The following is a 15,709-nucleotide window of genomic DNA, read 5'->3' on the forward strand; positions in this document are numbered from 1 at the left end:
GCTCAAATCTTTGGATTGAAATTTGGATTTGCATTTGCTGGCCACATATTAATTACTGCAGCTCATTAGTTGGCATGTGACACTTTAATGTAGATTTGCACCCCCAATTTGTTATTTTTTTAAAGAGAATTGATGTATTTCTGTAGCTGGGGAAAAGGTGTATGCAGAAACCTCAGCTGTTTGCAGATAAACTGAAGAGAGTTTTCCTAGAGAAGAGATTACTAGCTCCTGAATTGCATCAGGATGGGAGGAGGAGGAGGAGGAGGAAGGGCTTTGGTCCGGGGAGTTCCCTCTGTGTGCAGCACCTGGACAAGGCTCCAGGCAGGAGAGGAGAGCCTGACCCTGGCCAGACAAACAGATCACACTCAGTGCAGCTCCTGAGCTCTGGGAGGGCTCTCTGTGCATCACTGCCTGCCTCTGTTTGGGATGACATTTCTGCCATAAACCTTTTGTGTTTTAGAGAAAAAAAAACATTTTTTTTTCCTCTCCTCCCCAAAGGCTTTATTCAAACACATTTGTGACAAGAAGTGAGCACCTCCCCAAGGTTTTCTCACCATCCCTGTGGGTTCTGAGCTCTGCCTCCCTCAGCCTCCCAGTCAGTATTGCTCTGCTGCTCCTGAGCAGAAAATCCCAATAATATCAAATATCAAATATTTCCAGTGAAAACTGCTCTTCCAGAAATGTTTGTTGTTGAGATCTTGCTCAGTAAATGCTGAGATTTAGGCTGTGGTGAGCATTCATTCTGGGGTCTGTAGAGGTTTTCTGGGGGCTCTCTGTGGTGAGAGATGAGCAGCAGTGACCCCAGGAGGGGACAGGGACAGCTCGGGTGTGCCTGGCCCGGGTCACAGCGCGACCTGCCGGGAATGGGGAGCGCTGCGGGAACCCTGCCTGCCTCTGCAGGGATGCACAACAAGTGTGCTCCTTCCCTTCCACAAAACCTCTTCCCTAAGAGAATTTGGGCTCGGGATGGAAACCTCCGATGGCTCTCAATTCCCTTTTTTTTTTTTTTTTTTTTTTTTTCCCTAATACTTTCTTTGTTTAAAGTTAATAAAATAAACAGAATACCCAGCCAGGAGGAGGTGCTGAAGTGCCAGCAAGGAATTCTCTTTGGAAAATCGGTGTTTTGGGGAAAGAAAATGATATTTTACAGATTCAAATCTCCGGGTAGCTTCTGCTCTTTTACACAGCACCTTTAAATATGACCAGGGAGATGTTCCTCACTGACAGAAAACAAAATACCTTTCAGTTCAGTCATATTTAAGCTGGAAAAGTGTTTCTCCTTCCTCCTTCTCCTTCCTCCTCCTTCCTCCTCCTTCCTCCTCCTTCCTCATTCTTCCTCCTCCTTCCTCCTCCTTCTCTTCTGTGGTATCCAATTTATTCCAGAAGTGTTTGCCATTTCAGGTGAAAGATGCTGACCATGTGCTACCAGGAGGACAAAGCTGGGAATCCACAGATGGAGGGTGCAAAACACAACCAAAACCCCCAAAATTTTCTGTTTCAGCAGGAGGGACTTGATTGTGCAAAGCAATAAGGGGCATCCAACCCAAAATCTCCATTGCAAAGTCTCCTGGTCTTTTAAGGGAATGATTTGTGGCCATGTTTACTGATTCAGCTTTATTTCCTTTATTCGTGTTCAAGGAAAAGCAGCAGCCAAGGTAAGACAGCAGCACTTGCTGAACGAGCTTTCCTCCCCAAAAACACAATCCTGAAATAATTGATGCACTTGTGTGTTTTACAAGCAGTGAGAATCCCCAAATTAAATGGGCAGCTGTGAATGAAAATGTGTGGCAACCTGACACTCTAATGGGTTCCATCCAGCTGAGGTGGACGAGCTGGGGAGAGGCCTAAAAGCAAATGTGGAAGTGCCACCTCATTAGGCTGGGATGGGTAAAGCAGCCCTTCAGTCCCAGCACACAAAGGCTTCCCTCTGTGCTTGGTTTTCTTGGCATCCAGTCCCAGAAAACAAAGCCCAAAAGCACCTGGAGTGACACCAGGGCTTAGAATTTCCAGGATGTTTACAGTAGCACACCTCTAAATACGGCCTGGATTAAAGATCTGGAGGGATAAAAAAAATATTTTTTTTTATATAATTACTGACCACAAAGTGTTAGCAACGGGCAGGAATGTGTTCTGTGCTTTTATTGGACAGGGAAGGGGGAAATTTCAGCCCAGCCTTCAGTGTGGTTGCTGTTCCAAGGAATCCCTGACCCTGCCAGCCCTCTGTGCATGCGCAGGAGGCTGCTCCTGATGAGAGGAAGCATTTCCAGCTCTGGAAGGCAGGGAATGGATTCTCTGGGAGTGCTCACACACAGGGCAGGGAATGGATGCTCTGGAATGCTCACACACAGGGCAGGGAATGGATTCTCTGGGAATGCTCACACACAGGGCAGGCTGCTCTGGAAGGCAGGGAATGGATTCTCTGGGAGTGCTCACACACAGGGCAGGGAATGGATGCTCTGGGAGTGCTCACACACAGGGCAGGGAATGGATGCTCTGGAATGCTCACACACAGGGCAGGGAATGGATCCTCTGGGAATGCTCACACACAGGGCAGGCTGTGGATTCTGTGGGAATGCTCACACACAGGGCATGGAATGGATGCTCTGGAATGCTCACACACAGGGCAGGGAATGGATTCTCTGGGAATGCTCACACACAGGGCAGGGAATGGATTCTCTGGGAATGCTCACACACAGGGCAGGGAATGGATGCTCTGGGAGTGCTCACACACAGGGCAGGGAATGGATGCTCTGGGAATGCTCACACACAGGGCAGGGAATGGATGCTCTGGGAATGTTCACACACAGGGCAGGGAATGGATTCTCTGGGAATGCTCACACACAGGGCAGGGAATGGATGCTCTGGAATGCTCACACACAGGGCAGGCTGCTCTGGAAGACAGGGAATGGATGCCCTGGGGATGCTCACACACAGGGCAGGGAATGGATGCTCTGGGAATGCTCACACACAGGGCAGGCTGCTCTGGAAGAATGGATGCCCTGGGAATGCTGGCACACAGGGCAGGCTATGGATTCTCTGGGAATGCTGACACACAGGCTGCTCACAGGGGCAGCCACTTCTTGCTCACAGAGGGGAGGGCTCACTGAAATCCAGCCCCTCTGGTTCTCTGTCCTGATGGAAAACCAGCCCTCAGAGCCAAGGATAAATAGAGGAGGTTGAGCAGGCCTGGGTTTTGTCTGGGAGAGGAGGATGGCAAAGAACTGTGGCATGTGGGCCCTTGGGGGAAGCAGGAAGGAGAGCAGTAAATCAAGGACAAGCTCAATCTGTATCTAATGGAGAGAGGTCCTGCAGGGTGTGTGTGGCAGAAATCACAGAGGCTGCTCAGGATGGAGCAGAGTTTTTGGGAATTGTGGTGATATTCACACTGTTACACTCCATGGGGAGGGAGATTGGCCAAAAATTGTGTGCAACACAAATGCAGGCGAGGTTTTGTGTGGGGAGAGCACACTGGGCAGCAGAGGCACTCTGGGGACCTGCATCTTAAGGGATTAATGAGGATCTACCCTCTGGAATATTGGGTGGGAACTGCAGATCAAGCCCCCAGCATCAGCTCTGTGCAGGAAATGAAGGTGCAAAGCTGTGTGACGAGCAAAGCTGGAGCTGCCTCTGGTTTAGAACATTCAGAGGATCCAGGTGTTAGCAGGTACACAGGGAACTCATTTTAAACCTCGAGTGGGAAGAGAAAACTGAATGAGCCTTTCTAACCCCCCAGGCAACCAGAAAACCAGCAGAGCAGCCCTCCCCTCCCGTGGAATTGTGTCACACGGATGTTGGAGTGAGTGGGAAGGATGCCTACATCTATTAAATCCAACATCTCTACACTGGCATTCTCTGTCCTGTAAAACCAAAGCTCAGCTCGTTTTATCCTGGGGAGCAGGGCAGGGTGAGGAGCACAAAGGGCTCTCTCAGATTTGGGGCTCAGGGGTTGCAGGGCTGGGCTGGAGGGCTGGAGAGGCTGCTGCTGGTGGTGGTGGCTCTGCCTGGCCCCTGGCAGCTGGGAGGGGCCGGGCTGATGTGATGGGGATGGCAGAGGATGCTGCCGTGCCAGGGAGCCCAGACACGCAGGGCTCTGCTCCCACTGCCCTGTCCCAGCCTCGGGGGCCGTGACAGGGAGGGATTAGTGGGGGCAGGGTGCTGAAATTATTTTTATCTCCTCGTCTTGTTGTGCCTATGCACAAGTGCCAGCCTTTTCAGCCTTTTTTTTTTTTTTTCTTTTTTTTTTTCCTCCTGTGAAGCATTAACTGGGTGGGTTGCCATAGCAACCCCCGCATGATAAGTTGGGCTGCTTCTTGCAGAGATTTCTCCCTCGACAGTCAAGATTTCTCTCTCTCTCTCTCTCAACATTGCATCCCTTCCCCATTTCCCTAAAGGCCACCCTGCCCTCCATCCAGCTCCCTGCAGGCACCAGGGCTGGGTCAGGGCAGGAAGGAGCAGCTTGGGCATCACCCTGGAGTGGGATGGGGATGGAAGAATCCCTGCTCTCCATCCCTTGTGCAGGGCTCAGAATTGAAACAGGCTTCCAGCGTGACATCCCAGTTATTTGCAAGTGTTCCTGAAGAGGGCAGGGAGGTGTTTGTTGCTTGTCCTGAGCAGGCACAGGGTGACACTGGAGTGGTTCCCAGATTGTAGCAAGAGTGAGAGGATTTTATCTTTTCATTCAGTCTCTCTGAGCGAGCCCAGAGTGGTTTGCTTTGAAAACAAAACCCAGCACAGCTTGTGGCAGGTTAAGAAACTGGATGGAGTACAGGTGTTTATTCCAAACCACCTTGGATTGGGTCTGTGGTGCACGAGGCAGGCTCGAGGTGAAGAATCACAGGTGAGGAATAAATTTATCCAGAGCTGGGGAAGAGGGTGTGACCTCCCTTACCTGTAACTTTTCATCTCAAAATCCACCCAAATCCAAGGCCAGTTTCAGCAGAGGTTTTCTTCACCTCAGGGCCCTGCTTCCCTTCCTTAAATAGCAGCTACAGTGCTGGTCTGGAATGAGGTAATTGAGGTTGGTACATGAGTGATTCTGAGGGAAAACTCATTACTTTTTCAGCATGTTTGTTTGCCATTGTAATTTGAATTGTTGGGCAGCTGGTTCTGGGGTGCCTGGGATTAGAGGAGAAAAGGGTTTTGTTTCTACTGGGCAGGAGCAGAAGGGCTGGGGGGGTCAGTCAGTGACTCTGACTGAGTCAGTGTGGTGGAGCTGCTGCTTCCTCTTCATCCTGTTGGCCCCTGGGTCTCATCCCTGGCAGGATTGTCTGTAATAGATGTAATTAGAGCGGCAGCAGCACACACAGTGCTGATCCCTGCTCTGTGTTCTGGCAGGGTACCTGCCTGCCTGGGAATAGCTCCCATTTCCGTGGTGCTTTGTGGAACAGGTGGTTGTCAAACAAGAGCCAGGGACGTTGTCCAGCAGCTCCTGTGGCTATAAAAAACCCACCCAGCACTCATCTGCTGTGCATGGGCTGGATTGTTCCAGAAGGGTTAGGAGCAAATCCTTGTGGCTTAACCTGCCCTCCCCTTTGTGCTGTTGTCATGATAACAAGGGGCACTGGCACAAAAGAAATGGCTCAATGTCCTTCTGGGTATCATGCTTGCTGTTCTGTCTTCCCAGAGAGAAAATCAGATTTGAAGATTTCTATACCCATGAGGGATGACTTCTGAGGGGGGATTGGATTGTGGTGCAAACTGTTGGTGTCCCTGGTCACACCTGGCTGCTGCAGGTACATTAAATAGTTTATTTTCTTTTGGTGGTTGCTGGAAGAGTGCACAGAAGCCCAGAGAAGCCTGGCAGCAGAGGGGACAGCGAGGACAACCTGACAGGCAGCGTGTGGCTTTGGCCAGTCCCTGCTGGAATAATTCAGGCTGCAAAGGTTTGGGGATTGCCAGGCAGCTGTGGGCTGCAGCAGGGCAGAGCAGCCAGCACAGAGAGGCAGAAGGAGGCACAGGAGGGTGCCCTTAGCTGGGGATGACTTGGAGCAGTCACCAGAGCTGGGCAGGGTGACGTGCAGGCAGCTGCTGCGTGTGGCTGCTGGCAGATGATGAATGCAGCTTGCTGACACAAACACTATTAGGTGATGTCTAGGAAAAGTGTTGGCTTTGTTCTGTGCCTGCTTCACTCCAGCAGTGCAGGGAGCTGATCTCACGAGTGTGTCCCTGTGCCCACCCCTGGAGGCCACAGAGCTGTGGCAGTGCCACCACCAGCGGTGTGTGCCCAGCTGAGAGCCCGAGTACTGCCAGGGCTGATTTTTCTGCTGGCTGCAAACATCTCTGGCAGGGTCTGGCCACCTGCACGCTGAGTTTTGGCACTGCCAGTCACTCCTGTGTCATTCTCTGGTGGGATTGGTCAGGTTTAACCCAAGAGATTGTGCTGTGTATGGAGCTGCAGGTGCTTTAAAAGCAGCACATGTAACAAATGCTTCATTTCCCCCTCTCTATCCACTGTGACCTTCAGAGCTGGAGGAGCCCTCCAGGGCATGGTGGCCCCTGTCCAAGGAGAGAAAGCCCAGCCTGCTGCTGGCATTAAATTCCCTGGAATCAGGCAGGAACACGAGGCAAGAGGATTTCCCAGTATTTCCAACTGTGACCTTCAGAGCTGTGCAAATGTTAACATTAAACTTATTAACAGCAGAGGCCTTTCTGTGACCCTGCAGGGATAACTCCCCCCATTCCCCCCCACCCCTTGGCTTTTTTTGGAGGCAGGACAGTGATGCTGATCTGTGGTGTTGATCCGAGAGGCTGGACGAGAAGCGAGGGGTACAAATGGAAAGAGGAAAATTCAGATTTTGGGAAGGAATGCTTTGATGTGAGGCCGGCGACAGCGTGTCCAGGGAGGCTGTGGCTGCCCTGGACATGCCCAAAGGTTGGATGTGGCTTGGTGGGAGTTGTCCCCGCACATGGCAGGGGGTGGGACTGGCTGAGCTGTACGGTCCATTCCAACGCCTTAACGCTGGCTGATTATGTGATATCCTCTGTGTGATGTGTGCAGCCGAGCTGGGCGCTGCCCGCGGGACCACCGGAGCCCCAGGCTGCTTGTGCTGAGCCGGGAGGAGCCGGCGGCCGCGCATGTGCCGGCCGTGCCCCCCGCCCGGGCTGCTCCAGCATCCTCGGCATCCTCCTCGGCATCATCCCCGGCATCATCCCCGGCATCATCCCCGGCATCATCCCCAGCATCATCCCCAGCATCCTCCCTGCCGAGCGCTGCGCCCCGCAGCCCGCGCAACAAAAGCGCCGCGGCCGCGCCCCGCGGAGCCGCTCCCGGCGCGGGGCACCTGCTGCTGATCCTGCTGCTGCTGATCCTGCTGCTGCTGCTACCTCTGCCGCTGCTGCTGCTGCTGCTGCTGCTGATCCTGCTGCCGCTGCTGCTGCTGATCCTGCTGCTGCTGCTGATCCAGCGCTGCTCCCGCTCCGCTCCGCCCGCGCCCTGCGCAGCGCCGGCCGCGCCCGCGGAGCCCCGGAGCCGGCGGAGCTGTCCGGGCTGGGGCTGTGCGCTGGCTCGGGCTGTGTCCGGGCTCGGCTCCTGTCCAGCCTCGGGCTCTGTCCGTGGTGCTGCCGCCCCCGCGGCCGAGCGCAGCCCCCGGACCGCGCCCGGCATCCTGTTGCGCCGGGAGCGCGGCGAGCGGGGGAAGAGCATCCGAGCACCGGAGCACCGGAGCATCCGAGCATCGAATTATCCGAGCATCGAATCATCCGAGCATCCTGCCCGGGAGCTGAGCGCCGGCCCCGCTCGGAACAATGGCTGCGCTGCCGCGGCTGCTCTGCGCGTCCGCGCTCGCCCTGCTGCTCTGGGGTAGGTGCTGCCATTCCCTCTCCCGCCCCAACCTCCGGGGATGGCAGGATGCTGTGGCAAGAAGGGAGGATGCTCTGCCCTCCGGATGGGTTTTTTGTTGTCGGGAGAAGGGGATTGCGCTCGTGCGGAGTTGGTGTGAGTGTGAGGGAGTGAATGCGAGCGGAGGAAACACCTCGGTGCCCAGCACAAAGCATGTGCTGGTCGCTCACTGTTTGATGCTGGTCTGGGGTTTGCAGCGTGATTTAACATCGAGTTGCCTCGGGGAGGGTGTGCAGATCATTAAGCGGTGTTTTAGTGCGGTCTGTGTAAACTGGAGTTAATCAATCGATTGCAACTGCAGTCTGATTGCTGCCACGAGAAGGGGTTGGGTGGTTTTGCCACATCTGATGTGCGTGTGCCTTCAGCCCTGTGTGTGGGTGCCTGTGTGTGTGTGCAGCCCTCAGAGCAAAGCAGGATCCAGGAGCTTTTCCTTATTTCTCCCTGAAAGCTGCTGCTGTCTGTGGAGCTGGTAGTATGGGAGAATTGGAGCCAGGCTGCTTCCAGGAACAGTCCCGGCATAAAATGTTGCTTGAGAGAGTGGGTTAATGGTGCCTCAGAGGCTGGGGAGGAGGGAGCAGCCAGCAAAGTCAGCGTCTGGGCTCTGGAGACAGCCTTGGACAGACAGAGCCCGGGATTGTTTAGCCCAGGGGACAAATGTCAGCAGGGATTTGGTGGGAGATGTCGTGCTGAAACGATCCCTTTCTGCTCGGGCGTGTGGCTTCACATGCAACCATTTGTGCCCTCTTTGCAAGAGCAGTGTTTGAGAGTTGCCAGCCTTAGCACAGCTCTGATTGGAAGCGTTTTGAGCAGGAATTTCTGGGAAATCAATAATTCCTCCTGCTGCCAAATTCATTCCTGTCCAAGCCCCTTGGCTCCCAGTAGTGCCCACATAGCCCAGGGACAGGAAGGGGGCTGGACCCTCCCAGTTTTGCTGAATTAAAGCATCCAGACCTTCCAACTTAGCACAAAGAGCGAGCTGTTCCTCCACTCTGGAATTCTGGGCTTCCCCTCATCCCAGACTGAAATTGCTGCTCTAACAGGAGCATGCCCATCATGCATGGGAGGGAATGAACAATGCCTTTAAAGTGGCATTAATTACCAGGGAAAGATGAAAGTTGTGGCAAAGCAGATGCTGGAGAGGTGAATCTGTGTGAAGTGATCACCCTGTTAATTATTATGAATTATTAATATCTCAGGACTTGGAAGCTTGGTAAAATTTGACATTTGAGACTTAATCTGTTATCAGACAGAATTAAAGCAATAAATCAAACCACTTTCCATTGGGGACATTAACGCCAAGATGTGAATAAATGATTTTTCTCTAATTCTGTCTTAATGCTTCTTTCTCTGCTGCTCCTCTCTGCCAGCTGGACTTTGCTCCTCGGTGTGTGTGGAAGTTCCATCTGAGACAGAGGCTGTGCAAGGGACAGACATGAAGCTGCTCTGCATCTCCTGCATGAAGAGGGAAGAGGTGACGGCCAGCACGGTGGTGGAATGGTTCTACAAACCCCCCGAGGGGGGAAAGGATGAGCCTGTATGTATGTCTGGGAGCTGAGCCCTTTCCATTTCTTTCCTTGCTTATCCCATTTCCACACCTGGGCACAGCACAAACTCCTGGCAGGAAAAGCTGCAAACAGTTGTTGAGTTCAGAGGTTTGGGTTGTAGATTCATCAGTGGCAATTTCCAGTCCCATTCCCTCAAGCCCAGTATCAAAGGATGGCAAATAGGACTGACACTTGGTACCCTTGTCTGAATCAGTTCTGAATCCCAGAGCTGTTCTTTCAGAGGTGAAATTGGTCTCCAATAAATCTGCAGGGCAGGATTTACTTCTTTATGCCTCAGAGAAAGCAGTGTTATCCCGACTGTGGGAGGATCTCTGGGAGTTGCTTTGGATCCCTGTCAGGAAAAGGTAAAATTGATTTTCAGAGTGAATCAAAATGGAAATTGGACAGATGAGGGGCAGCTGGAATTCAAGAGAGAATGGTTAAATGGAGAACAAGATAAAGGCTGAGTGCACATTTCTTTCTAGCTATTTTATCCGAGTCTGAAGCATTAAATCAGTGGCTGTGGTTGAGAAGGGCCAGACAGGAGGACAAATATTCTCCTTCTGTCTGAGAACTAAAGGGACCAGGCTAAGGAATGAGACAGGAATTCACTTCCAGTGCCCTGGGACATCCATTTGCCAGTGGCAACCCAAAGAACACCAAGCAAAGTGAGCTGGGGTGGGCAGGGTCGTGATGGGGGCTGTGGTCACCCAGAATGTCACACTGTCACATTTGTCCTGCAGCACTTCCATCCCAGCTGAATGTCCCAGGGCTCCCCAAAAGGGCTGTTTGTCTTCACTGAGGATATTCTGTGGTTCATTCCTCAGGTGATCTCACATGCACTGACTGACAGGAGCATTGCAAGCCATGAAGAACCCCACATTTCTGTTCCATTGCCGATTTTTTGTGTCCACATGCATCTGTGTTTTGCTGTGCCTTAATTTTTCCCCCTCTCTGATGGAGATATTGGATTCCTGATCACTCATTTTCCTGTCTTTTGTGAAGTCACCTGATACTTTGAGGCGAAGGATGATGGAATATGAATAGCTCTGTTACCAAGGGAGCTCAGAGCCTCCCTGAGCGTGGCTGGAGGGGGATGCGCGGTGCTGTCCGAGGCAGGGACTAACCAGCACATCCCTTCTCATTTCCCCACAGATCTACGAGCACAGGAAATCCATCCACGAGTTCCCAAGCCGCTTCAGTGGGCGGATCCAGTGGAATGGGAGCAAAGACATGCAGGATGTTTCCATCACCGTGCTGAACGTCACCCTCAACGACTCGGGCGTCTACACCTGCAACATCACCCGCGAGTTCGAGTTCGAGATCCACCGGCCCCTCTTCCAGAGCTCCAGGAAGATCCACCTCACCGTGGTGGAGGAGGGTAGGAGGGGCTGCCAGAGGTTTTTTTGTGCTGTCACTGGTTGGGGGTGTTGGAGTTTTTTCATGGAAGGAGTGATAAAGCACTGGAATGGTCTGGCAGGGGAGGTGGTGGAGTCACCGTCCCTGGATGTGCTTAAAAAAAGATTGGATGTGGCACTGGATGCCATGGTCTGGTTGAGGTGTTGGGTTGGGTTGGGCTCCATGATCTTGAAGGCCTCTTCCAACCCTGTGATTCTGTGAATTCTGTGAATTCTGTGAACTCTGTGAGTTTGTCACTGCACCGTAGGAGATGGCTCTGGGTTTGTCAGCGACAAACACGGCTCAGGAGGAAAAGCCTGCCCCTGGTTTGATGGCTGGAGGATCTTTTTAGGTGCAGGCAGGTTGTGTGTGAGCGGGGGAAGGCAGGATGGGCACAACTGGGCACAGCTGGGCACAGCCTGCAGAGGTTTCCAGCTCCTCCCGTGGCAGTGCTGGGATGTGACAGCGATGGAGCCGCAGCCTTCCCTTGCTGCCGCCCCCTCCCTCCTAGAACAACGACTCCTTCTCCATTTTGATACCACTCTCCTGCTCCTCCTCCTCCCCTTTTTGGTGCTCCTGAATCTTTCTGGTCCTCTTGGTGTTGCTGAAATCATGGCATGTTGCAGAGCAGAGGGATTCTGCTGCTCCCTTCAGAGAGGGACAGGAGCTTTCAGCCCTTTTTCCTGGCCCTTCCCCTCCCTGTCCCCCACAAACACCTCGGTGTTCTGATCCTTTACAAATCACTGGCAGCTCTGTAACACCAGCCAGTAGGACACGGGGAGGAATCAGAGCGTGAAGATGAGCTAGGTGAGCGATGGTGGGGATGTGGGGGTGGCACAGGATGCAAGGCACAGACAGGGCTGTGAGTGCTGGAGCCCACTGAGATCCCTGCCTGTTGCAAATCCCTCTCTTCTACCCACTCACAGCACCTGGACATTCTGGCAAGGTGGTTTAGGAAGGATGACACAAGGATAGAAAGTGTCCATGGAGCTGCATGGAAATGATCAGGGTTTATTTCATTCTATTCACAGCTGGAGAAGACTTCACCTCTGTCATCTCAGAAATTATGATGTACATCCTGCTGGTCTTCCTCACGCTCTGGCTGCTGATTGAAATGGTCTATTGCTACAGGAAGGTCTCCAAGGCAGAGGAGGCTGCCCAGGAAAACGCGTAAGTGTGGGACCCCTGGAGATGAGATCTGCTCTGCAAGAGCTCCTCACATGTCCCAGAGCAGAATGCAAGAGAGTGAACTTTGCTGTGGCATGGGCTGGTTGGGGTTTGCTCTGTCCAAAGTGCCTGCAGGGTTTAGGAGCACCAAGATTCACCAGCATGGGCTGGTTGGGGTTTGCTCCAGAGCAGACTGCAGGAGATGGAACTGAGCTGTGGCATGGGCTGGTTGGGGTCTGCTCTGTCCAAAGTGCCTGCAGGGTTTAGAAGCACCAAGATTCACCACAGAGCAGGCAGGGAGTGAGCAGTATTCCAGGGTAGACTCGTTAGGACCATGTGGAGATGTTCTCCTGGTTTCATCCTGGCCCATTCCCATCTTTCCACACACTTGGCTGGGGTCAGAGCACTCTCTGTACTCTCTGAGTGTGTAGGATTTTAGAGCAGGGAAGACTCGTTGTTTCCTAGGAGTTTCCTACTCTGAGCATCTACAGGTGACATTTGTTACCTCAGAGATGCTCCCAGGCATTCAGCAGAGATGAGTTTACCCAAACTGGGCTTTACACTGCGTGCTTTCCTGCTTCCCTCCAACTCCAGGACAGACTACCTAGCGATCCCGTCGGAAAACAAGGAGAACTGTGCTGTGCCTGTGGAGGAGTAGCGGGAGGAGGCAGCGGAGTGAGCGGCACCAAGGTGGGTGGGGAAGAACTGGTCACTCCTCGGGGCTGGCCACCCCTCAGCTTCCTTGTGCTGGGGCTGGAGACTGCTGGAGTGTGGCTGTGCTCCTCTGGAGCCTCCCCAGAGACCTCAGAAGCCATACAGGTGTCTTTGGGTGTGAGCTGTGCTTGTATTGATTGAACCCCCAAACCAGCACAGGCCATGATGTATTTCTGCCTCCTTTACCAATTTCTGTGGAGTTGGGAATCTTCACTTTGCCCTGCTGTGCCCATGAGGACTGTAAGGGCTCTATGTGCAAAGGAAGCACGTTCTAGGAAGGAGTTTGTGTGCTAAAGATTAAAATCTGGGTTTTGCTCTCCTGTCAGTTCCTAGCTCTGCTGTGATCCTCACTCTGGTGAGGTCCCAGAGGAATTGTCTCCCTTGCAGGGGCTCTGAATTCAGAAGGACCATGCCACAGCAGCCAGGTTTGAGGGGGAGCTCTGCGCCATCAGGAGGAACACGGGGAAGTGTAAATCCTCTTCCACTTGCCTTGGACTCTGTACAGCCTTGACTTTGGTCCTGTGACCCCTGAGAGCTGCCAGCCCGGTGCTGAAGGACTCCTCTGTGGAAGCATGCTGAGCAAACAGCACAGGGGCGTGGGCAGCACGGCTCCTTCCCGACTTCCAGCTCCATCAGCACCTCAATGGCTTTGTAAATGCTACTGTCACTTCTTAGCTGCTCTCACCAGCACCTTTATTTGCTAAATATGCTGCTTCTCCATTGCAGAGGTTAGGGGTATGTGTGGCACACTGCTCTGAGCTGCAGGATGCTGAACAAGGCTCTCTTAGGGGGTTATTCCACCACATGCTGTGGCCCAAGCAGTTTTCTTGGTGTTAAAGCAGGAAGAATTTAATTAGTTAATGAAGTCACTCAGAATTTTAGGCTGTCCATGCACAAGCTGAGTAGGGTTAGGACTGTAATGCACTAAAATTGGAAATGTGTACTAGGAAGGACAGGTCCCTGTGCCATGTTCACACTTCCTTCTGGAGGGAATTGAGAATACAGATCCTGAAGCAGTCCTGCTATGGGAAGCAGGATGATGTAAGTATTAGAATCCCCTGTGTCCCTCTCATTTATCAAGTGTCAAAACCCCCTTCCACCTGCCTGGCACAGCAGGTTTGCTCCTGGAGTACACAGAGGGAGGAGAAACCTGCAGAGCCACAGCTGGCAAGACAGCAGGACCAGGCATGGGATCACCTTTCCTGGGAAACCCCAAAAAACAAGGCAGCCTCATGCTGGTAGGCAGGAGAAATAAATGGGATGCAAAGGCCTCACAGGATGGCAGCTCAGTAAAATGGTTGTGGTTTTATAACTGGGATGGTTCTCTGGTGCTGTAGCAGCACCATCTAGAGGGATAGACAGAAAACACCCACTTCTCCCAGCTAATCCTAATTCTCTCTTGAAGTAATTAATCACCAGTATAAATAGTCTGGATTCATCCTAAATCATCCTCTGTTGCCCAGGAATCACCCTGGAAATTCCATCTTTCCTACCCAAACTTACCTTTTCTGAGGGTTAAGCTGAGTAAAAATTGTTTTCTCCTCTTCAATGCAGATCAGCTGAGCTCAACAAGCTGGGATTGGAAGGGGAGAAAAGGCAGAAACATTGGCCAGGGTGGGATTGTGCTGTAAAACCAGGTGGGGAAGGTTTGGATTTGTTGTGTGACATCCCTGCTGCAATGGAGCCCGTGCTGCTCTGCCAGAGCTGACAAACTGCTCCACTGACCTCTTTGTAAGTAGTTCCCAAGTGCTTGTGACTCCAGGCATGCTCCCACCCACGGGATCCCCTCTGCTTTGTTCTGCTGCTCTTTATGTGCTCGCTGAAATCACAGAAATTACCCCATTTGTAAGCCAGGCCCAGGCCAGATTTCCAACTGGCACTTGTTCAAAACCCTTTTTTTAGAGTGGGTGGCAACTTTAGGAAACTACTCCAGTGCAGGCTTGGTAGTAGGATTGCTCCCAAGCCCAGAGCCAAGCCTGGCAAGGGGAGCACATTTTCCAGATGAAGCTCACTCATAATCTGGGCACCAGCTCCCAAAATCCTGCTATCCAAAAGGGATATCCCAAGGAATATCCAAGCAGCTCCTCTTTGAATTCAGCTGGATGTCATCTTTTTCCCCATCCCACTTTGCCTGGCAGAATCCTGAACTCAACAGAGGGACTGGGTTGTAACTCTGGACTTTCCAGCATTGAGCCCATGGTGAATTTTAGGACACCTCTCCCACTCCAGCTCTGCTCCTCAGTCCCTGTGAACCACGGATAACCCTGGTGTCCTACTGCCACATCAGAAAAGGAGTGAACCCTTGAAGAACTTCTTGAGAGCTACCTCAGGTGGTAAAGAAGGGCCATCCCCTTGTCCTGCACCTCCCTGTACCCCACAGGCATCTTCTGCAGATGCTCTTTTTTGGACAAATCTTTCACTTTTCCATTCCTGCAGACAGAGGTGAGCACTGCCATGTGGTGTTCCAAGCAGGAGGAAACGGGGTGCAAAGTTCTGCTCAATAATCTCACAGGGAAAAAAAGAATTATAATTTAAAAACTGGTGATTTTTCAAGACCTGGAAGAGATGGTCCTGGCAAAGACTGTGTGTGTGTTTGGAATGAGAGAGGAGACTCCAGAACAGGCAGGATAATAAAAAGAACAAAGAGCCACGCTGGTTGTTGGATAGATTTTTTAATTGATACCGTACTTCCATGGTACTAACTACTTACACAGAGTTTGGCTGCAGAGCCTGTACAATTCCTACATTCCAGCACGTTCCAGTATCGTTTTTTAACCGTGGGTTGGTTTTTTTTTGTTTGTTTTTTTTTTTTTGCGCACAGCGCAAAGTTTCTGACAGTCGGGACAACTCCTAAAACAAACCCACAATCCTTCCCCCACCCACCCCAGAGTCACCTCAGCCATCAGTCCCCTGCTCCCCGGGCTCTGGAGGGGATTCCTGTGGTTGTGGGACCTGATGCTGTGAGGAGAGTTCAGCAGCAGCCGTGCACAGGAATTGCAGGCTCCGTGGGGACAGCACGCCCCAGGGTTTCAGCAGCTCCCTCCAGGCC

At 52.3% G+C, this 15,709-nt stretch overlaps 1 protein-coding gene across 1 annotated transcript; it reads left to right on the plus strand.

Moving 5' to 3' along the window:
• Positions 1 to 7,489: 7,489 nt before the first annotated feature.
• SCN3B (sodium voltage-gated channel beta subunit 3) lies at positions 7,490 to 15,311 on the plus strand. Its single transcript, XM_033081805.2, has 6 exons — positions 7,490 to 7,798; positions 9,205 to 9,371; positions 10,537 to 10,762; positions 11,811 to 11,949; positions 12,541 to 12,636; positions 13,048 to 15,311. The coding sequence occupies exons 1-5, from the start codon at positions 7,744 to 7,746 to the stop codon at positions 12,602 to 12,604; spliced, it is 651 nt and encodes a 216-aa protein (XP_032937696.1). The 5' UTR covers positions 7,490 to 7,743; the 3' UTR covers positions 12,605 to 12,636; positions 13,048 to 15,311.
• The last annotated feature ends 398 nt before the right edge of the window (positions 15,312 to 15,709 follow it).

Source organism: Catharus ustulatus, chromosome 28 (assembly GCF_009819885.2).
Source record: "Catharus ustulatus isolate bCatUst1 chromosome 28, bCatUst1.pri.v2, whole genome shotgun sequence".
NCBI lineage: Eukaryota > Metazoa > Chordata > Aves > Passeriformes > Turdidae > Catharus > Catharus ustulatus.